The 24,709-nt window shown below is 41.6% G+C and overlaps 1 protein-coding gene across 1 annotated transcript in view; it reads left to right on the plus strand.

The window, feature by feature from the left end:
- LOC139938601 (uncharacterized) overlaps window positions 1-24,709 on the plus strand; it is an 80,285-nt gene that overhangs the window by 39,261 nt on the left and 16,315 nt on the right. Inside the window, exons 7-10 of the mRNA XM_071934192.1 lie at window positions 3,060-3,343; window positions 4,515-4,641; window positions 20,861-21,144; window positions 22,320-22,447. Coding sequence (XP_071790293.1) covers window positions 22,370-22,447 — 78 coding nt within the window. The 5' untranslated portion in view covers window positions 3,060-3,343; window positions 4,515-4,641; window positions 20,861-21,144; window positions 22,320-22,369. The remainder of the gene's footprint in view (window positions 1-3,059; window positions 3,344-4,514; window positions 4,642-20,860; window positions 21,145-22,319; window positions 22,448-24,709) is intronic.

Genomic DNA, 24,709 nt, shown 5'->3' on the forward strand with positions numbered 1-24,709 from the left:
TTTCACCAATCTACAGGAGCGTGTCGGCGAGTCCAGGGACGCTCAAGATGGCAATGCTGCCTCTACTGCATGCTGCACAGTAAAGGGAACGAGAGCTGGGTTTTTACCAATCTACAAGAGCGCGTCTGTGGGTCCATCAGGGACGCTCTAGACGGCAGTGTTTCCTCCTCTGCATGCTGCTCGATATTGGTTGAGTTGCAGCGGTGTGATGTGGTGAAGTGGTGCTACAAGCTATCTAGGTGTTAAGGGCACAGTGGGTTCAAGTGTTTTGGATGGCAGACTTGAAGTGTAGATAATGGAATGAAGGGTTTTATGGAAACCAGTCATTATGTCTGCTTCCGGTGTAGCCTACTGTATGGACGAGGGTGCTATCTGCTTTTCTGGTGATTGAACATCAAGGAAGGAAATGGTGTTGTTCTCCTCTTGTTCCATGGTGAATTTGATCAGTGGCTGCTGTTCAGGTGTTCGAGGAACTGATGAAGTGTTGCCTTCCAATGGGGTCAAACCACAAAGGTATCATCAACATTGAAGAGCAGAGGCGAAGATCAGCATGGAATCTGATGGAATCCAGATGAGTTGGAACAGAGTTTATATGAGCAAATTCGCCAGGACCAGGGATGAGCAGATCCCAGGGCGACCCAGCTTTCTGAAGATACACAGGTTATGAGAAAATGTGGACTTGTTGATAAGTGAAGCCTTTGCGGTTTGTCATGGTGGGATCAGCTTTTAGATGTTTAGTGATGAGGCATGCTTCTTTATCGTGGGTATGTTGGTGAAGAAAGAGACAACGTCAAAACTGACAAGAATGTTCGATTGACTAAGGTGAATTTCTTTTATGTATGACGAACCAGCTTAAGTTAGTGATGTTGCATTCGATGTTTGTGATGGGTTTTCTAGGGAGGTGTCTGTCTAACCCTAACTATAAACCTTACCCTCAACCTCACCCTCACCCTCACCTTAATCCTCACCCTATTATTACTCAAACCCTAACTGACTTTCAACACTTACAAACACCGACTGACACTTGCGGATACCTACCGAGAAACCCCATCCCACACATTGAATGCAAAATCACCAACCAGTTTTTGGTATCTTTTATTCAGTCTCTTAAGCCATCAGCAACGTACACACTGTCATCTTAAGCCCTCTGCATCCTCCTGCCCGGAATCTTTGGTCAACCCAAGATGATTGCTTGTTTTGTCTTCATTTTCTATCGATGTACATATTTTTGCTATTTTGGTAATGGTCCTGTTAGCTTTGTGATGGATAGAATGCTGGAGTCGTTTCAGATGAGTTATTCAGATGCAGCATTGACATCATCAGGCACGAGGAGTGAATGGAAGAAGTTCAGAGAGCTGGCCCCTTTTTTTTTTTTTACATAAAAGGGGCCGTCCCTGAAGATGAAGGGCCAGGTTTACTGTGACCAGAGCTGCATGGTGTCGGCTGCGAGACATGGCCAGCCCACAAGGGTATGACACATTCAGTAGATGGAACGAGCAGAGATGAGAATGATTAAGGGGATGTGTGGGTGTTTCTGTCTGATGGGATGTCAAGTGAGTAGCTGAGGAGGAGAGTCGGAGTGGAGGGGATCGGCACCGTATTGAGGAGGCACAGGCTGAGGTGGTTTGGTCATGTTGAGAGAAAGGAGGATGCCAACTGGGTCAAGAGATGTACCAACGTAAATTGTGGGTGGGGCCACACTTGTTGGCTGACCACGCAAGACGTTACAGAGCTCCATGTCCAGTGACATACAACTGCTTGGCGTCAATGCAACGGACCCAACAGACAGGGTTACTGGTGGAGGACGGCCACACTTGTATGAACTATGGCTACTCTAAAGGTAGCTTCTAGTAGGCCTATAGGGATTGAGAGGTCTTTAAAACATCTGCCACACTGATGAGGCTACATAGGTGATTTTGGCATACATCAATTTCTGCAAAGCCATGATCATCCCAGAGAAGGTGTAACACATTTGCCCCAGTTTTTCACTCCCTATATCAATGGTCTTTGGATATTGGTCTGAAGGTATTGATATCTTCTATGGTCAACTCTGATATCCAAAATGCCCAAAAATGAACAATTATTGACCCATGGCCCTTCGCAATTCCTATGAAGTGTTTTGAGCAGATTGTTAAACGTATGTTTTTGTCACAAACTAAAGATCGATTCATCAGTTTGCTTATAGAGCAAAACAAGGTGTAGAAGATGCTGTCATTACCTTACTGCACAAAAAATTTGCTCATCTTGAAACTATACAGCGCCTTATGCTAGAGTTCTCTTTTTGGATCTGTCTCATCCGCAAATATAGGCTAAATTGTTGATGGATCAAATGCATAGCGTGGAATGTAAACCCTTTTAGTTGTGGATATAATAATGATAATAATAAAATATTCCCAAAGCACTTAACAGCAAAATGAAAAGCAATAAGAAAACAAAACTTAATGTAAATTTCCGAATTAAAACCCACAACAAAATTATATAAAATAGGCCAGACCAGCTGTTCTAAATTAAACCATTAAAAGTACTGCAAACAACAAAAGGATCTGAAAAATAACTGTAAAACTAGTTATTAAAAAACACGAAGTTAAAAGCCAAAAAGATAAAAGCACTGTAAAACTAGTTATTAAAAATTACAAATTTAAAAGATTAAAAGATATGGATTTTTTTTTAACTGTTCGATAGCAGAGAGATTGTCGCAGTAATATTTTACGATTTTTAGGGCTTAACCAAATGTTCAAGAAAAACTTACTAGAGTGGGGTTCAACCCACGACCTGTGTAGTACAGTGGTTTGTCTTATAACATCATAAAATCAAATGGTATTATTAAATCTGCTAGTAGGTTGCATGGTCTGTTTTATTCCTGTGTCATTAAGGTTTTTCATTGTGTTTTGTACACTTATTTACTCATTAAGTAAGAAACCAGAAAGGAAACTGACTGGGTTCAACTTGAAAATGTTGGTTGAACAAGGCAAACTGACTGGAGCTGGACTTGCAAGTCCTGCTCCCGTAAATTTGTCCTTGTTCAAACCCCATTCCTTTTTTTTTATATGCACTTGCAGGTAACGTTCAGAACTTGACAAGAGATGTGTTGGAAGATGTGCAGGGAGACATCCCATCATCAGGGCCTCATACAATGGCTGCTTAAGAGACTCAAGCCGATAAAGTGCCATTTGATGTCATGAAGCTTTACTGTAGTGGAATCATTGCCATCATCCTACAAGACACACAAGACAAGTTACATATAGAGACGCGCCCTGAAAAGCATAGGACAATGAGATGTTCAAAAACGCCTTCAACTGTTTGTGTTCTGCTCAGATGCTGTCTAGCAACAAGGGACACTGAGGTAATACTGCTAAGAATTATCATTACAAAAAATCATTGGTAAAAGATGGAACAATAATTTAAAAAGGCACAAGTCTAGACAGACATGAGTGCAGATGAAACAGGAGAATACATACTTGTGTATGAAGTAGCTTAGAGAAAGTAATAGGGTGTTAAAGGCAGTGGACACTATTGGTAATTATCAAAGACTAGCCGTCACAGTTGGTGTATCTCAAGATATGCATAAAATAACAAACCTGTTAAAATTTGAGCTCAGTCGGCCACCAAAGTTGCGAAATAATAATGGAAAAAAAGAAAACACCCTTGTCACACGAAGTTGTGTGCGTTTAGATGGTTGATTTCGAGACCTCAAGTTCTAAACTTGAGGTCTCGAAATCAAATTCGTGGAGAATTACTTCTTTCTCCAAAACTATGGCACTTCAGAGGGAGCTGTTTCTTGCAATGTTTTATACCACCAATCTCTCCCCATTACTTGTCACCAAGAAAGGTTTTATGCTAATAACTATTTTGAGTAATTACTAATATTGTCCACTGCCTTTAACAACAAAGCTTTGATCGTAATTTTTTCATCAGCAATGTCATATCTGCAGGTAGATGCTGCTAATAAGTAGCATCAAAGTGCTCTGTGCAAAATGGTTGTCCATTCATCCTTACATTCGCTATTAACACGTTTGATCGAGATAATCCATTGTGCTGCGTGCACAGGCAGGCACCGACCATGCTATGCTTTGGGGGAGAATAGGAATAGAGGGTACAGGAAATCATGCTCAAATTCTCCCCTTTTCCCGGGGGTCAGAGCAGGCATCACCTTGCTAATGCTAAGTTTCATTTGCCTCACACAAAGAGGGAGAGGGTACTGGAATGCATGCTCAAAGTCTCCCCACTTACCCCGGGGTCACAGGCATGCACCTACCTTGCTAAGTTTAATTTCGGTCATATGAAAGCAGGACAGATAGTACTGGAAATCAAGCCCAATATCTCCCTTTTTCCTGGGGATCAGAGGCAGGCACCTACTTAGCTAAGGTTGTCCCCCTAGTGGAAGAGCCCATTATAGGTGCATACTTATGTTTATCTCTCATTGTGGTTCTTATATGCTGCCTCTATTTGTTCATCATAGAAATTTAAAATCACAACTTGCCCATTCATTGGAACTTCTCATACTATATTTCCAGATGTGATTGAACTATACCAAGATGCATGACCTTCATGTGTTCTTGTTTGATGGGAAATCAAGCATTATCATTGATTGTTTCAAGGTCGGATCTACACTCAAGCTTGCAAGAAGAAGAATGGAATCAGGTCAGTACAGTTTTTATGTAACCACAGTGCCAACTTCTTATACAGCATCAATTTTTGTGTCCCTCGAAGAGGAATTGCTCATTTTCATTTTTTGCGTATAATTCACGTGATGGTTGTAGAATGGATCATGCAACTACTACTACGGAAAAAGCAGTATCAAAGATCAAGTGTGTATAAGGAAGACCATAATGAAACCCACTAGAAACGTGTATATTATACAAGTGTAATTGATAGACGAGGTACCATGGCGACCAAGCGGTTTGCTCATAATAGTTATAATAAATAATAATTAAACACATTTATATCGCGCCAAATCCATAAAAAATGCTCCCAAGCACTTTAAAACATTAAAAATTTTCATTTAACCACAAAAAGCAAAATCAATAAAAGGTATAAAATAACATCAACAAAAAATGATGATTAAACATTAAAGGTACAAGTACAAGTAAACAGATATATAATCAATCAAACATATTAGTAAAATCTACGTAAAATGCACAATCCGGAAAAGTTACCCAAGATACTTAACAATTTTTTTTTTTAATGCAACCAGTAAATGAAAAAAGGGGAAGGCAAAATACAATGTGTTGTGGGTTGAGCATCTTGCTGATACGTCTAGCCATGTTAGAGGTTGGTAAGCCCCTGGATGCCATGATGGGGCGGAGTGGAACATCAGGATTATGTATCTTGGGTTGACCGAAGAAACAAGGGCAGGAGGATGCAAAGGGCTTGGGATGACAGTACATAGTTGTGATGATGGCTTGCCTGGTGATCTTGCATTTTGTGGTGGGAATAGGGTTTCTTGGTAGGCGTCTGTTAGTGTTGGTCGACAGAATGTCAGTCACCTCATGGTTCTAGTTGCGGTGGATATGACCACAGTGGCCGATATGATATGGATTGATTGGTCTTGAGGTATAGCTTAGATGGTGGCTTTTGTTTGCTTTGGTTGTATCTTGGTAGCTTAGTGTTCTTGAGGTTTGCAGGATCAGGATGCAGACTTGAGTTAGGGTTAGAGTTAGGTTCAGTGTTAGGGTTAGGGTTAGGGTTGTGGTTGATTGTGGACTGTGGTCCTGTCCACCTCTTCTATCCCTGTCATTGAATGCAAAATCACCAAGCAGCTCTGATCTTTCTGTCAGGCTCAAGCCATCGCACACCCATATACTGTCATTTCAAAACCTCTGCATCCTTCTGCCCTTGTTTCTTCAGTCAACCTAAGATACACAATCCTGATTTCCCTTCCGCCCCATCATGGCATCCAGGGGCTTACCAACCTACAACATGGCCAGACATCTCACAAAGATCCTCCTACTACAGATCGGCCTCACACAGCACCACATCATAAACTCAAGCCAGTTTGTCAACAGGCAAATAATTAGTTCTACCCATCAACAGTTAAACAAAAAAATTATTACTTACAACGAATTTAAATAGTTTAAAATTGGCAAGCGACACAAAAGTTTAAAAGGGTCCCCTAATAGTATAAAAAGAGAAAAAAATTCACCATGAAAAAAAGAAGAGAGACAATTATATTAACAAAAAATAAATGGGCCCCTTAACAAATAAATGAATGAAAAAGTACAAGAAAAATAAAAAACAAATCAAGAGATATTTATAGATAAAAAAAATTAATTGAATAAAAAGAGATATTTATAGATAAATAAATTAATAAATAAATAAATAAAAAAACAAAAAAATAAATAAATAAAAAAACAAGTAAATAAATAAATAAATAATAAAAAGAATAAAGAAATAAAAACAGTTTAATGAGCAAACCGCTGGGTCCCCATGGGATTTCCTCTTTACCTACTTTTACTAATATTTTACTTCTAAAAATAATTTCTCTATAGGCCTACCAATTCGGTTTTATTGACAACTATTGTAAAAGAAACTTTTCAACCACAAGTCCTCCTCATTCGCACTGATCAGTACATGCTGCTTATGGGTTTTATTGACAAATAGTGGTCTTGAAGTATTTGTTTGGCCAAATAAAACAACTCAATTTTCAAAGTAAAACACTTTTTGGTTTATAAGCCGCTATTTATTTGTTGATTTTGGGGTTTTATGCTGTTTATAAACTGAGGGACTTATGTGCCGACCTATCAATTTTGAAGAAAACAAAACGGCACACATTTTTTCAAGAAATATTGTTTGTAGAAACAGACGGGACAAATTGTACACCGCAAAACTTAATCTTTAAAAATTATGCAACGGAGGTCTCCACCAACTTTGTTCACTGCTACAAGGCCTTGCCCCGTTACAAAAAGTCACAGTTCCCTACTCCATTGTTTTTTTCAAAGGAAATCTGTGCGTTCAACAAGACCTTGCCCCGTTACAAAAAGTCACAGTTCCCTACTCCATTGTTTTTTTCAAAGGAAATCTGTGCGTTAAACAAGACCGTTTTTTGTCCATATTTATGAACACTTTGGTTTAGCGGCTTTTCTGAATGGAGATTTGAAAATAATTGTCATCCTTGGACCACTCATTTACTCGATAATTTCTCACAATATAGTGGGGGTGGGTCGCAAGGCATGATTGTGAGTACAAGGTACGAGACATCAGTGCTGCCTCCCACCATGCTGCTCTATAAAGGGAACTAGAGCTTGGTTTATACCAAAGGGGCGCACAGAAGCTTGTGACAGTGGGTCCAGGGACGCTCCAGACGGCAGTGCTGCCCCTACTGCACGGTGCACAGTAAAGGGAACGAGAGCTTGGTTTAAACCAAAGGGGTGCGCTGGAGCTTGTGACAGCTTGAGCTTGTGGGAGCTGGGTTTTTAACAACCTACAGGAGCGTGTCAGCGGGTCCAGGGCGCTCCAGACTGCAATGCTGCTTCCACTGCAAGCTGCACAGTAAAGGGAACGAGAGCTGGGTTTTCACCAATTTACAGGAGCGTGTCAGCGAGTCCAGTGACTCGAGACGGCAATGCTGCCTCCACTGCACGCTGCATGGTAAAGGGAACGAGAGCTGGGTTTTCACCAATCTACAAAAGAGTGTCGGCGAGTCCAGGGACGCTCAAGACGGCAATGCTGCCTCCACTGCACGCTGCACATTAAAGGGAACGAGAGCTGGGTTTTCACCAATCTACAGGAGAGTGTCGGCGAGTCCAGGGATGCTCAAGACGGCAATGCTGCCTCCACTGAACGCTGCACAGTAAAGGGAAGGAGAGCTGGGTTTTCACCAATCTACAGGAGCGTGTTGGCGAGTCCAGGGACGCTCAAGACGGCAATGCTGCCTCCTTTGCATGCTGCACAGTAAAGGGAACGAGAGCTGGGTTTTCACCAATCTACAGGAGTTTGTGACAGTAGGTCTAGGGACGCTCAAGACGGCAGTGCTGCCTCCACTGCACGCTGCACAGTAAAGGGAACGAGAGCTGGTATTTCACCAATCTACAGGAGCGTGTCAGCGAGTCCAGGGTCGCTCGAGACGGCAGTGCTGCCTCCACTGCACGCTGCACAGTAAAGGGAACGACAGCTGGGTTTTCACCAATCTACAGGAGAGTGTCGGCGAGTCCAGGGACGCTCAAGACGGCAATGCTGCCTCCACTGAACGCTGCACAGTAAAGGGAAGGAGAGCTGGGTTTTCACCAATCTACAGGAGCGTGTCGGCGAGTCCTGGGACGCTCGAGACTGCAGTGCTGCTCCACTGAGCGCTGAACCATAAAGGAAACTAGAGCTGGGTTTTCACCAATCTACAGGAGCGTGTCGGCGAGTCCAGGGACGCTCAAGACGGCAGTGCCGCCTCCACTGCATGCTGCACAGTAAAGGGAACGAGAGCTGGGTTTTTACCAATCTACAAGAGAGTGTCGGCGAGTCCAGGGCAATCAAGACGGCAATGCTGCCTCCACTGCACGCTGCACAGTAAAGGGAAGGAGAGCTGGGTTTTCACCAATCTACAGGAGAGTGTCGGCAAGTCCAGGGACGCTCAAGACAGATTGCTACCTCCACTGAACGCTGCACAGTAAAGGGAAGGATAGCTGGGTTTTCACCAATCTACAGGAGCGTGTCGGCGAGTCCAGGGACGCTCAAGATGGCAATGCTGCCTCTACTGCATGCTGCACAGTAAAGGGAACGAGAGCTGGGTTTTTACCAATCTACAAGAGCGCGTCTGTGGATCCATCAGGGACGCTCTAGTCGGCAGTGTTTCCTCCTCTGCATGCTGCTCGATATTGGTTGAGTTGCAGCGGTGTGATGTGGTGAAGTGGTGCTACAAGCTATCTAGGTGTTAAGGGCACAGTGGGTTCAAGTGTTTTGGATGGCAGACTTGAAGTGTAGATAATGGAATGAAGGGTTTTATGGAAACCAGTCATTATGTCTGCTTCCGGTGTAGCCTACTGTATGGACGAGGGTGCTATCTGCTTTTCTGGTGACTGAACATCAAGGAAGGAAATGGTGGTGTTCTCCTCTTGTTCCATGGTGAATTTGATCAGTGGCTGCTGTTCAGGTGTTCGAGGAACTGATCAAGTGTTGCCTTCCAATGGGGTCAAACCACAAAGGTATCATCAACATTGAAGAGCAGAGGCGAAGATCAGCATGGAATCTGATGGAATCCAGATGAGTTGGAACAGAGTTTATATGAGCAAATTCGCCAGGACCAGGGATGAGCAGATCCCAGGGCGACCCAGCTTTCTGAAGATACACAGGTTATGAGAAAATGTGGACTTGTTGATAAGTGAAGCCTTTGCGGTTTGTCATGGTGGGATCAGCTTTTAGATGTTTAGTGATGAGGCATGCTTCTTTATCGTGGGTATGTTGGTGAAGAAAGAGACAACGTCAAAACTGACAAGAATGTTCGATTGACTGAGGTGAATTTCTTTTATGTATGACGAACCAGCTTAAGTTAGTGATGTTGCATTCGATGTTTGTGATGGGTTTTCTAGGGAGGTGTCTGTCTAACCCTAACTATAAACCTTACCCTCAACCTCACCCTCACCTTAATCCTCACCCTCACCCTCACCTTAATCCTCACCCTATTATTACTCAAACCCTAACTGACTTTCAACACTTACAAACACCGACTGACACTTGCGGATACCTACCGAGAAACCCCATCCCACACATTGAATGCAAAATCACCAACCAGTTTTTGGTATCTTTTATTCAGTCTCTTAAGCCATCAGCAACCCACACACTGTCATCTTAAGCTCTCTGCATCCTCCTGCCTGGAATCTTTGGTCAACCTAAGATGATTGCTTGTTTTGTATTCATTTTCTGTCGATGTACATATTTTTGCTATTTTGGTAATGGTCCTGTTAGCTTTGTGATGGATAGAATGCTGTTTTGGCTGTATGATTCATGCAAGACTAGTTACTACAAGAGATATCAAGGTTACGGCAGCCATACAAATAGTGCTACTAGAGAATTCAAGGATATGACAGCCATACAAAACTAGAGAATTCAGAAGATCTGGCAACCATTATCAGTACTAGGTACTGTACCTGTATAACCCGTACACCCGTCAAGTATTGTGTACAGCTGGGATACACTATGGAGCCAAGCTTCAGGTTATGTGATATTCCACCTGCAATGAAAATTAGAAATCCAGGGAGACAAGGTGGATATGTCGGCAAGGGGAAACGGATACTTGACAAATGCTATGGAAATGTGCAATGAGTGTATAAAACTATCATCAAGCAGAGACAAGAGAGCAGTTACAGGCAAAGATTGCAGCTTGGAGAGGTTGTCTGGAAACTAAGGGTCTGAAGATAAAGGCTTGGAAGACCATGGTGATGGTTAGTTGAATCAGCAGTGGACCAATGACGAGCTCTGGTACATGGCTGTGTGTAGTGTGTGGAAAGGGTGTAGCTGCAAAGTCAGTCCAGTGTACATTTTGTAGGACGCGGGTTCACAGGTGATGTAGTTGCGTGTAAGGTAGTCTTCAGGCTGCTAGCATCACGTTCTTGACATGTTTGAGATCGTTGAGTCGTTCTGCTACCTTGATGACATGATGGGTGCCGAGGGAGCTATTCAGATGCAGCATTGACATCTGGCGTGAGGAGTGGATGGAAGAAATTCAGGGAGCTGACCCCATTTTTTACATAAAAGGGGCCGTCCCTGAAGATGAAGGGCCAGGTTTACACCACCTGTGTCAAGGCTGCATGGTGTCAGCTGCGAGACATGGCCGGCCCAAAAGGGTGTGGCACCATCAGTACGAGCAGAGATGAGAATGATTAGGGGGATGTGTGGGGTGTCTCTGTGTGAGGGGATGTCAAGTTAGGAGCTGAGGAGGAGAGTTGGAGTGGAGGGGATCGGCACCTTATTGAGGAGGCACAGGTCGAGGTGGTTCGGTCATGTTGAGAACAAGGAAGATGCCAACTGGGTCAAGAGGTGTACCAACGTAAATTGTGGGTGGGGCCACACCTGTTGGCCGACCACGCAAGATGTGGCAGAGCTCCATGTCCAGTGACATACAACTGCTTGGCATCAATGCAGGGGACCAGACGGACAGGGTTACTGGTGGAGGACGGCCAAAGGGAGGAAGCAGGCCAACCATAAACAGACTGAACAACAGCCTTAAAACTGACATGATGATCAAGGCCGGGTTGGTATCGTACGATCGTAATACTGTTCAACCGCTACTAATGTAATGATTAAAACCATCTAAACCACTTGTAAGAACTACGGCTACTCCGAGGCATGCTTCTAGTAGGCCTATAGTGATTGAGAGTTCTTTAAGACATCTGCCACACTGATGAGGCTATAGAGGTGATTTTGGCATACATCAATTTCTGCAAAGCCATGATCATCCCAGAGAAGGTGTAACACATTCGCCCCAGTTTTTCACTCCCTATTTCAATGGTCTTTGGATATTGGTCTGAAGGTATTGATATCTTCTATGGTCAACTCTGATATCCAAAATGCCCAAACCAGTTGCTATGAACAATTATTGACCCATGGCCCTTTGCAATTCCAATGAAGTGTTTTGAGCAGATTATTAAATGTATGTTAAAATTTGTAAATGATTTTGCATAAGTCATGCAGCATCACTTTTTGTATCCCTCCAAGAGGAATTGCCCATTTATCATTGTTTGCGTATAATTCACATGATGGTTGTAGAATGGACCATGCAACTACTACTACGGAAAACGCAGTATCAAAGATCAAGTGTGTAAGGAAGACCAGAATGAAACCCACTAGAAGCGTGTATATCATACAAGTGTAAATGATTTATAGAATTGGTACTGTAAAATATATATTAACAAAATTGGAATAGACGAGATACCGTGGCGACCCAGCAGTTTGCTCATAATAGTAATAATAAATAATAATTAAACACATTTATATTGCGCCAAATCCATAAAAAATTCTCCCAAGCGCTTTATAACAATAAACAATTTTCATTTAACCACAAAAAGCATAATCAATGAAAGGTATAAAATAATATCCAAAAAATATGATGATTAAACATTAAAGGTACAAGTACAAGTACAAGTAAACAGATATATAATCAATCAAACATATTTGTAAAAACCAAATATATCGATCCGGAAAAGTTACCCAAGATACACAACAGATTTCTTTTTTAAATGCAACCAGTAAATAAAAAAAGATATAAAATACAATGAGTTGTAGTTGGAGGATCTTGGTGATGTGTCTAGCCATGTTAGAGGTTGGTAAGCCCTTGGATGTTGTGATTGGGCAGAGTGGAACATCAGGATTGTGTATCTTGGGTTGACCGAAGAAACAAGGGCAGGAAGATGCAAAGGGCTTGGGATGACAGTAGATAGTTGTGATGATGGCTTGCCTGGTGATCTTGCATTTTTGTGGTGGGAATAGGGTTTCTTGGTAGGCGTCTGTTAGTGTTGGTCGACAGAATGTCAGTCACCTTTTGGTTCTAGTTGCGGTGGATATGACCACAGTGGCCGACATGATATGGACTGATTGGTCTTGAGGTATAGCTTAGGTGGTGGCTTTTGTTTGCTTTGGCTGTGTCTTGGTAGCTTAGTGTTCTTGAGGTTTGCAGGATCAGGATGCGGACTTGAGTTAGGGTTAGAATTAGGTTCAGCGTTAGGGTTAGGGTTGTGGTTGATTGTGGACTGTGGTCCTGTCCACCTCTTCTATCCCTGTCATTGAATGCAAAATCACCAAGCAGCTCTGATCTTTCTGTCAGGCTCAAGCCATCGCACACCCATATACTGTCATTTCAAAACCTTTGCATCCTCCTGCCCTTGTTTCTTCAGTCAACCCAAGATACACAATCCTGATTTCCCTTCCGCCCCATCATGGCATCCAGGGGCTTACCAACCTACAACATGGCCAGACATCTCACCAAGATCCTCCAACTACTAATCGACCTCACACGGCACCACATCATCATCTCAAGCCAGTTTGTCAACAGGCAAACAATTAAACCAAAAAATTATTACTTACAACAAGTTTAAATAGTTTAAAATTGGCAAGTGACACAAAAGTTTAAAAGGGTCCCCTAATAGTATAAAAAAAATATTAAAAATTAACCATGAAACAAAAAAAGAGAGACAATTATATAAATAAAAAATAAATAGGCCCCTCAACAAATAAATGAATAAAAAAGTTTAAGAAAAATAAACAAAATCAAGAGATATTTACAGATAAATAAATAATTGAATATAAAGAGATATTTATAGATAAATAATTAAATCAATAACTGAATAACTAAATAAATAACTAAATAAATAAACAAACAAGTAAATAAATAAATGAATAACAAAAAAAAAGAAGAAATAAAAACAGTTTTATGAGCAAACTGCTGGGTCCCCATGGGATTTCCTCTTTACCTTCTTTACCTAATATTTTACTTCTAAAAATAATTTCTCTATAGGCCTACCAATTACACTTTTATTGACAATTATTGTGAAAGAAACTTTCAAACCACAAGTCTTCCTCATTCGCACTGATCAGTACATGCTGCTTATGGGTTTTATTGACAAATAGTGGTCTTGAAGTATTTGTTTGGCCAAATAAAACAACTCAATTTTCAAAGTCAAACATTTTTTGGTTTATAAGCCATGATTTATTTGTTGATTTTGGGGCTTTAAGTGCCGACCTATCAATTTTGAAGAAAACAAAACGGCACACATTTTTTCAAGAAATATTGTTTGTAGAAACAGACGGGACAAATTGTACACTGCAAAACTTAATCTTTAAAAATTATGCAACGGAGGTCTCCACCAACTTTGTTCACTGCTACAAGGCCTTGCCCCGTTACAAAAAGTCACAGTTCCCTACTCCATTGTTTTTTTCAAAGGAAATCTGTGCGTTCAACAAGACCTTGCCCCGTTACAAAAAGTCACAGTTCCCTACTCCATTGTTTTTTTCAAAGGAAATCTGTGCGTTCAACAAGACCGTTTTTTGTCCATATTTATGAACACTTTGGTTTAGCGGCTTTTTTGAATGGAGATTTGAAAATAATTGTCATCCTTGGACCACTCATTTACTCGATAATTTCTCACAATATAGTGGGGGTGGATCGCAAGGCATGATTGTGAGTACAAGGTACGAGACGGCAATGCTGCCTCCCAGCATGCTGCTCTATAAAGGGAACTAGAGCTTGGTTTATACCAAAGGGGCGCACAGAAGCTTGTGACAGTGGGTCCAGGGACGCTCCAGACGGCAGTGCTGCCCCTACTGCAGGGTGCACAGTTAAGGGAACGAGAGCTTGGTTTATACCAAAGGGGCGCGCCGGAGCTTGTGACAGTGGGTCCAGGGACGCTCCAGACGGCAGTGCTGCCCCTACTGCACGGTGCACAGTAAAGGGAACGAGAGCTTGGTTTATACCAAAGGGGTGCGCTGGAGCTTGTGACAGCAGGTCCAGCAGGGGTTGCCCTTAACTTTTTTTTCAACTGGCCAGCAGGACCAGTTGGCTTGATTTTTCACTGGTCCGCCAGGTTTTTGACTGGTCCGTCAATTTTTTATGCTATTTTTTTAAAACTAATAGTATTCTGTTGTATACCAACTGCTCGATTTTCGATCGTCGCTATTTCAAAATTCAACATGATTTGCAACGTCAACTTAACTGCACTGGAAGCCATACTTTATTTATGTGTACCAAGTTATTGTGTTCGTAAAGGATAATTAATTTGAGAGTATTTTTTCTTTAAAAATGTAATAACAATAGCGTTATTAAAATTAATTTAAAAACAGGTCAAATTATTTGTCAGAGCAAAATGATCTTTATTTAGGTAGTTTTTTTTTAGTCCACGGTTTATTGTAAGCACTCATCATAAAAGTATTCCTAAGTAAGAAGAACCTTTTTATGAAGAAAAAACAAATAGTGTTTTTACTATAAAAACACCCCAAAAAACACTTTAAAACCGACTGTTAAAATATCATTAACTTTTTATGAACTGCCTTCAAATCTACTGTGGGGGAGGGTTACGTGCGATCGCTCAAGTTATTTTATCATGTATAAACATTGCCTATTATTGTAGTTTTAATAAGTATTCATAAACATAATACATCGTACCGAAGTTCCCAAAATCTTCCCACTTTCGTCCAGAAAAATCCCCAACAAAAAGTAGACATCAAAAAAGTCCATGAAGAAGCATACGAGTTTGACGGTATTTTTTTCAATTATGTGTATGGAACGGTCGGTGCCGGCGTCTGTTTTGTGAACAAAATTTTCATTTAAAAAACGTTTTTAAAAGCAGCAAAAACAACTGCGCCTTTGTTTAACACATGATTGCATTCTAGAACCCAAGTCTTTCTTGAAATCAACCCGCAAAAAACCCCAAACAACCGCGCATTATATGTGACCAATAAAACCATGGATAAACTAGATCGCCCACAAAAAAAAACAAGCCCCAAATAACAACAAAATTACACAAAATCAGGACGGAAGAACTTTCCTAAACACAATTAAATACTCCTTTTTGCTCATCCAGAGTATCCTAACTTGGTAATTTTTGTTGAATGAAGCCTCACCGTCTCGCTCGTTTTTCGTAAACACGCTAGACTCTTATTCCCACACGGAAATCTGCTCCGTTGACCGACCATGCTGCTGACAGAATGTGTTTTGCTTTGTGGTCTTCTGTCAAGGCGATTGAAGCTAGTTTTGTAAGCTATTGCGTACTTTCACCAATAGAGGGCGTCTATTCCCACGCTATCGAATATTCTGAAACGCCCTCTAGCGTTCAGTATTTCTTACACTTTCTGCCACACGTGAACTAATACGAAGACTATAAGCCTTTGCGTTGCATGATGGGATTTTGCGCTGTGTATGCGTGATCGTCGAAAGTTTGCCAGCGTTCAGCGGCACTTCGAGTGATTTTTATTATGTTTTATCCAAACCTTGAGTGAATGTTTTTACATTTTATTCGAGCCTGAAAATAGTTTAAAAATTGTCATAGTTCTGTAGTACCGCTGCAGATATTTTTGACTGGTCAGCCGGACCAGTTGGCAAGGTGTTTCAGCTGGTCCGCCGCGATTTCTACTGGCATTTGGCCAACGGACCTGCGTTAAGGTCGAACCCTGTCCAGGGGCGCTCCAGACTGCAGTGCTGCCTCTACTGCAAGCTGCACAGTAATGGGAAGGAGAGCTGGGTTTTTACCAATATACAGGAGCGTGTCAGCGAGTCCAGTGACTCGAGACGGCAATGCTGCCTCCACTGCACGCTGCACGGTAAAGGGAATGAGAGCTGGGTTTTCACCAATCTACAGGAGCGTGTCGGCGAGTCTAGGGACGCTCAAGACGGCAATGCTGCCTCCACTGCAAGCTGCACAGTAAAGGGAACGAGAGCTGGGTTTTCACCAATCTACAAAAGAGTGTCGGCGAGTCCAGGGAAGCTCAAGACGGCAATGCTGCCTCCACTGCACGCTTCACAGTAAAGGGAACGAGAGCTGGGTTTTCACCAATCTACAGGAGAGTGTCGGCGAGTCCAGGGACGCTTAAGACGGCAATGCTGCCTCCACTGAACGCTGCACAGTAAAGGGAAGGAGAGCTGGGTTTTCACCAATCTACAGGAGCGTGTTGGCGAGTCCAGGGACGCTCAAGACGGCAATGCTGCCTGCACTGCATGCTGCACAGTAAAGGGAACGAGAGCTGGGTTTTCACCAATCTACAGGAGCTTGTGACAGTAGGTCTAGGGACGCTCAAGACGGCAGTGCTGCCTCCACTGCACACTGCACAGTAAAGGGAACGAGAGCTTGGTTTTCACCAATCTACAGGAGCGTGTCAGTGAGTCCAGGGACGCTCGAGACGGCAGTGCTGCCTCCACTGCACGCTGCACAGTAAAGGGAACGACAGCTGGGTTTTCACCAATCTACAGGAGCGTGTCGGCGAGTCCAGGGACGCTCAAGACGGCAGTGCTGCCTCCACTGCATGCTGCACAGTAAAGGGAATGAGAGCTGGGTTTTTACCAATCTACAAGAGAGTGTCGGCGAGTCCAGGGCAATCAAGACAGCAATGCTGCCTCCACTGCACGCTGCACAGTAAAGGGAACGAGAGCTGGGTTTTCACCAATCTACAGGAGAGTGTCGGCAAGTCCAAGGACGCTCAAGACAGATTGCTACCTCCACTGAACGCTGCACAGTAAAGGGAAGGAGAGCTGGGTTTTCACCAATCTACAGGAGCGTGTCGGCGAGTCCAGGGACGCTCAAGACGGCAGTGCTGCCTCTACTGCATGCTGCACAGTAAAGGGAACGAGAGCTGGGTTTTTACCAATCTACAAGAGCGCATCTGTGAGTCCATCAGGGACGCTCTAGACGGCAGTGTTTCCTCCTCTGCATGCTGCTCGATATTGGTTGAGTTGCAGCGGTGTGATGTGGTGAAGTGGTGCTACAAGCTATCTAGGTGTTAAGGGCACAGTGGGTTCAAGTGTTTTGAATGGCAGACTTGAAATGTAGATAATGGAATGAAGGGTTGTATGGAAACCAGTCATTATGTCTGCTTCCAGTGTAGCCTACTGTATGGACGAGGGTGCTATCTGCTTTTCTGGTGACTTGAACATCAAGGAAGGAAATGGTGTTGTTCTCCTCTTGTTCTCCTCTTGTTCCATGGTGAATTTGATCAGTGGCTGCTGTTCAGGTGTTTGAGGAACTGATCAAGTGTTGCCTTTCAATGGGGTCAAACCACAAAGGTATCATCAACATTGAAGAGCAGAGGCGAAGATCAGCATGGAATCTGATGGAATCCAGATGAGTTGGAACAGAGTTCATATGAGCAAATCCGCCAGGACCAGGGATGAGCAGATCCCAGGGCGACCCAGCTTTCTGAAGATACACAGGTTATGAGAAAATGTGGACTTGTTGATAAGTGAAGCCTTTGCGGTTTGTCATGGTGGGATCAGCTTTTAGAAGTTTAGTGATGAGGCATGCTTCTTTATCGTGGGTATGTTGGTGAAGAAAGAGACAACGTCAAAACTGACAAGAATGTTCGATTGACTGAGGTGAATTTCTTTTATGTATGACGAACCAGCTTAAGTTAGTGATGTTGCATTCGATGTTTGTGATGGGTTTTCTAGGGAGGTGTCTGTCTAACCCTAACTATAAACTTAACCCTCACCCTCACCCTCACCTTAATCCTCACCCTCACCCTCACCTTAATCCTCACCCTCACCCTCACCTTAATCCTCACCCTATTATTACTCAAACCCTAACTGACTTTCAACACTTACAAACACCGACTGACACTTGCGGATACCTACCGAGAAACCCCATCCCACACATTGAGTGCAAAATCACCAACCAGTTTTTGGTATCTTTTATTCAGTCTCTTAAGCCATCAGCAACCCACACACTGTCATCTTAAGCTCTCTTAATGGTCCTGTTAACTTTGTGATGGATAGAATGCTGTTTTGGCTGTATGATTCACATGCAAGACTAGTTACTACAAGAGATATCAAGGTTACGGCAGCCATACCAATAGTGCTACTAGAGAATTCAAGGATATGACAGCGATACAAAACTACAGAATTCAGAAGATCTGGCAACCATTATCAGTACTAGGTACTGTAACTGTATAACCCGTACACCCGTCAAGTATTGTGTACAGCTGGGATACACTATGGAGCCAAGCTTCAGGTTATGTGATATTCCACCTGCAATGAAAATTAGAAATCCAGGGAGACAAGGTGGATATGTCGGCAAGGGGAAACGGATACTTGACAAATGCTATGGAAATTTGCAAGGACTGTATAAAACTATCATCAAGCAGAGACAAGAGAGCAGTTACAGGCAAAGATGGCAGCTTGGAGAGCTTGGTCTGGACACTAATGGTCTGAAGATAAAGGCTTGGAAGACCATAGTGATGGTTAGTTGAATCAGCATTGCACCAATGACGAGCTCTGGTGCGTGGCTGTGTGTAGTGTTAGGGAAGGTTGTAGCTGCAAATCCAATCTAGAGTACATTTTGTAGGAAGTGGGTCACAGTTGATGTAGTTGGGTGAAAGGGAGTCTTCAGGCTGCTAGCATCACGTTCTTCTGCAAGAGTTGTCGGGGTAATGGTCACTGGCCGGAAGAGTGAGAAGTGGGTCTGGAAATCTGCGGCTACATATTTGAGATGGTGGAGTCGTTTCAGATGAGTTATTTTCAGATGCAGCATTGACATCATCAGGCACGAGGAGAGAATGGAAGAAGTTCAGAGAGCTGGCCCCTTTTTTTTTTTACATAAAAGGGGCCGTCCCTGAAGATGAAGGGCCATGTTTATTGTGTCCAGAGCTGCATGGTGTGGGCTGCGAGACATGGCCAGCCCACAAGGGTATGGCACATTCAGTAGATGGAACGAGCAGAGATGAGAATGATTAAGGGGATGTGTGGGTGTTTCTGCCTGACGGGATGTCAAGTTAGGAGCTGAGGAGGAGAGTCTGAGTGGAGGGGATCGGCACCTTATTGAGGAGGCACAGGTCGAGGTGGTTTGGTCATGTTGAGAGAAAGGAGGATGCCAACTGGGTCAAGAGATGTACCAACGTAAATTGTGGGTGGGGCCACACTTGTTGGCTGACCACGCAAGACGTGGCAGAGCTCCATGTCCAGTGACATACAACTGCTTGGCGTCAACGCAACGGACCCAACAGACAGGGTTACTGGTGGAGGACGGCCACACTTGTATGAACTACGGCTACTCTAAAGGCATGCTTGTAGTAGGCCTATAGGGATTGAGAGGTGATTTTGGCATACATCAATTTCTGCAAAGCATTGATCATCCCAGAGAAGGTGTAACACATTTGCCCCAGTTTTTCACTCCCTATATCAATGGTCTTTGGATATTGGTCTGAAGGTATTGATATCTTCTATGGTCAACTCTGATATCCAAAATGCCCAAAAATGAACAATTATTGACCCATGGCCCTTCGCAATTCCTATGAAGTGTTTTGAGCAGATTCTTAAATGTATGTTTTTGTCACAAACTAAAGATCGATTCATCAGTTTGCTTATAGAGCAAAACAAGGTGTAGAAGATGCTGTCATTACCTTACTGCACAAAACATTTGCTCATCTTGAAACTATACAGCGCCTTATGCTAGAGGTCTCTTTTTGGATCTGTCGTATCTGCAAATATAGGCTAAATTGTTGATGGATCAAATGCATAGCGTGGATGTAAACCCTATTAGTTGTGGATATAATAATGATAATAATAAAATATTCCCAAAGCACTTAACAGCAAAATGAAAAGCAATAAGAAAACAAAACTTAATGTAAATATCCCAATTAAAACCCACAACAAAATTATATAAAATAGGCCAGACCAGCTGTTCTAAATTAAACCATTAAAAGTACTGCAAACAACAAAAGGATCTGAAAAATAACTGTAAAACTAGTTATTAAAAAATACGAAGTTAAAAGCCAAAAAGATAAAAACACTGTAAAACTAGTTATTAAAAATTACAAATTTAAAAGATTAAAAGATATGGATTTTTTTTAACTGTTCGATACCAGAGAGTTTGTCGCAGTAATATTTTACGATTTTTGGGGCTTAACCAAATGTTCAAGAAAAACTTACTAGAGTGGGATTCGAACCAACGACCTGTGTAGTACAGTGGTTTGACTTATAACATCATAAAATCAAATGGTATTATCAAATCTGCTAGTAGGTTGCATGGTCTGTTTTATTCCTGTGTCATTAAGGTTTTTCATTGTGTTTTGTACACTTGTTTTACTCATTAAGTAAGAAACCAGAAAGGAAACTGACTGGGTTCATCTTAAAAATGTTGGTTGAACAAGGCAAATTGACTGGAGCTGGACTTGCAAGTCCTGCTCCCGTAAATTTATCCTTGTTCAAACCCCATTTCTTTTTTTTTATATGCACTTGCAGGTAACGTTCAGAATTTGACAAGAGATGTGTTGGAAGATGTGCAGGGAGGCATCCCATCATCAGGGCCTCATACAATGGCTGCTTAAGAGACTCAAGCCGATAAAGTGCCATTTGATGTCATGAAGCTTTACTGTAGTGGAATCATTGCCATCATCCTACAAGACACACAAGACAAGTTACATATAGAGACGCGCCCTGAAAAGCATAGGACAATGAGATGTTCAAAAATGCCTTCAACTGTTTGTGTTCTGCTCAGATACTGTCTAGCAACAAGGGACACTGAGGTAATACTGCTAAGAATTATCATTACAAAAAATCATTGGTAAAAGATGGAACAATAATTTAAAAAGGCACAAGTCTAGACAGACATGAGTGCAGATGAAACAGGAGAATACATACTTGTGTATGAAGTAGCTTAGAGAAAGTAATAGAGTGTTAAAGGCAGTGGACACTATTGGTAATTGTCAAAGACTAGCTGTCACAGTTGGTGTATCTCAACATATGCATAAAATAACAAACCTGTTAAAATTTGAGCTCAGTCGGCCACTAAAGTTGCGAAATAATAATGGAAAAAAAGAAAATACCCTTGTCACACGAAGTTGTGTGCGTTTAGATGGTTAATTTCGAGACATCAAGTTCTAAACTTGAGGTCTCAAAATCAAATTCGTGGAGAATTACTTCTTTCTCCAAAACTATGGCACTTCAGAGGGAGCTGTTTCTCGCAATGTTTTATACCACCAATCTCTCCCCATTACTTGTCACCAAGAAAGGTTTTATGCTAATAACTATTTTGAGTAATTACAAATATTGTCCACTGCCTTTAACAACAAAGCTTTGATCGTAATTTTTTTATCAGCAATGTCATATCTGCAGGTAGATGCTGCTATAAAGTAGCATCAAAGTGCTCTGTGCAAAATGGTTGTCCATTCATCCTTACATTCGCTATTAACACGTTTGATCCAGATAATCCATTGTGCTGCGTGCACAGGCAGGCACCGACCATGCTATGCTTTGGGGGAGAATAGGAATAGAGGGTACAGGAAATCATGCTCAAATTCTCCCCTTTTCCCGGGGGTCAGAGCAGGCATCACCTTGCTAATGCTAAGTTTCATTTGCCTCACACAAAAAGGGAGAGGGTACTGGAATTCATGCTCAAAGTCTCCCCACTTACCCCGAGGTCACAGGCATGCATCTACCTTGCTAAGCTTAATTTCGGTCATATGAAAGCAGGACAGATGGTACTGGAAATCAAGCCCAATATCTCCCTTTTTCCTGGGGATCAGAGGCAGGCACCTACCTTTCTAAGGTTGTCCCCCTAGTGGAAGAGCCCATTATGAGTGCAGACATATGTTTATCTCCTATTGTGGTTCTTTTATACTGCATGCCTCTGTTTGTTCATCACAGAAATTTAAAATCACAACTTGCCCATTCATTGGAACTTCTCATACTATATTTCCAGATGTGGTTGAACTATACCAAGATGCATGACCTTCATGTGCTTCTTGTTTGATGGGAAATCAAGCATTATCATTGATTGTTTCAAGGTCGGATCTACACTCAAGCTTGCAAGAAGAAGAATGGAATCAGGTCAGTACAGATTGTATCAATTTTGTAAATCTATGCAAAGGCACTTATTTGTGTAACCACTGTGCCAAACGATACTTCTTATGCAGCATCAATTTTTGTGTCCCTCCAAGAGGAATTGCTCATTTTCATTGTTTGCGTATAATTCATGTGATGGTTGTAGAATGGATCATGCAACTACTACTAAGACCATAATGAAACCCACTAGAAACGTGTATATTATACAAGTGTAATTGATTTATAGAAATGGTATTTTAAAAACGTAAAAAATTTATACAAAAAATAGGAATAGACGAGATACCATGGCGACCCAGCAGTTTGCTCATAATAGTAATAATAAATAATAATTAAACACATTTATATTGCGCCAAATCCATAAAAAATGCTCCCAAGCGCTTTATAACAATAAAAATTTTCATTTAACCACAAAAATAACATCAAAAAAATATGATGATTAAACATTAAGTACAAGTACAAGTAAACAGATACATAATCAATCAAACATACTAGTAAACACCACTTGAAATACATCGATCCAGAAAAGTTACCCAAGATACACAACAGATTTCTTTTTTAAATGCAACCAGTAAATAAAAAAAGATATAAAATACAATGAGTTGTGGGTGGAGGATCTTGGTGATGTGTCTAGCCATGTTAGAGGTTGGTAAGCCCCTGGATGCCATGATGGGGCAGAGGGGAACATCAGGATTGTGTATCTTGGGTTGACCGAAGAAACAAGGGCAGGAGGATGCAAAGGGCTTGGGATGACAGTAGATAGTTGTGATGATGGCTTGCCTGGTGATCTTGCATTTTTGTGGTGGGAATAGGGTTTCTTGGTAGGCGTCTGTTAGTGTTGGTCGACAGAATGTCAGTCACCTTATGGTTCTAGCTGTGGTGGATATGACCACAGTGGCCGACATGATATGGATTGATTGGTCTTGAGGTATAGCTTAGATGGTGGCTTTTGTTGGCGTTGGCTGTGTCTTGGTAGCTTAGTGTTCTTGAGGTTTGCAGGATCAGGATGCGGACTTGAGTTAGGGTTAGAATTAGGTTCAGCGTTAGGGTTAGGGTTGTGGTTGATTGTGGACTGTGGTCCTGTCCACCTCTTCTATCCCTGTCAGTGAATGCAAAATCACCAAGCAGCTCTGATCTTTCTGTCAGGCTCAAGCCATCGCACACCCATATACTGTCATTTCAAAACCTTTGCATCCTTTTGCCCTTGTTTCTTCAGTCAACCTAAGATACACAATCCTGATTTCCCTTCCGCCCCATCATGGCATCCAGGGGCTTACCAACCTACAACATGGCCAGACATCTCACCAAGATCCTCCAACTACAGATCGGCATTACACGGCACCACATCATAAACTCAAGCCAGTTTGTCAACAGGCAAATAATTAGTTCTACCCATCAACAATTAAACAAAAAAATTATTACTTACAACAAATTTAAATAGTTTAAAATTGGTAAGCGACACAAAAGTTTAAAAGGGTCCCCTAATAGTATAAAAAGAGAAAAAATTCACCATGAAAAAAAGAAGAGAGACAATTATATTAACAAAAAATAAATGGGCCCCTTAACAAATAAATGAATAAAAAAGTACAAGAAAAATAAAAGACAAATCAAGAGATATTTATAGATAAATAAATTAATTGAATAAAAAGAGATATTTATAGATAAATAAATTAATAAATAAATAATAACAAGTAAATAAATAAATAAATAATAACAAGAATAAAGAAATAAAAACAGTTTTATGAGCAAACCACTGGGTCCCCATGGGATTTCCTCTTTACCTTCTTTACCTAATATTTTACTTCTAAAAATAATTTCTCTAAAGGCCTACCAATTCGGTTTTATTGACAACTATTGTGAAAGAAACTTTTCAACCACAAGTCTTCCTCATTCGCACTGATCAGTACATGGTGCTTATGGGTTTTATTGACCAATAGTGGTCTTGAAGTATTTGTTTGGCCAAATAAAACAACTAAATTTTCAAAGTAAAACATTTTTTGGTTTATAAGCCGCTATTTATTTGTTGATTTTGGGGCTTTATGCTGTTTATAAACTTAAGTGCCGACCTATCAATTTTGAAGAAAACAAAACGGCACACATTTTTTCAAGAAATATTGTTTGTAGAAACAGACGGGACAAATTGTACACCGCAAAACTTAAACTTAAAGGCAGTGGACACTATTGGTTAATACTCAAAATAATTATTAGCATAAAACCGTTCTTAATGACGAGTAATAGGGAGAATTGATG

Source organism: Asterias amurensis, chromosome 6, assembly GCF_032118995.1.
Source record: "Asterias amurensis chromosome 6, ASM3211899v1".
Classification (NCBI taxonomy): Eukaryota; Metazoa; Echinodermata; class Asteroidea; order Forcipulatida; family Asteriidae; genus Asterias; species Asterias amurensis.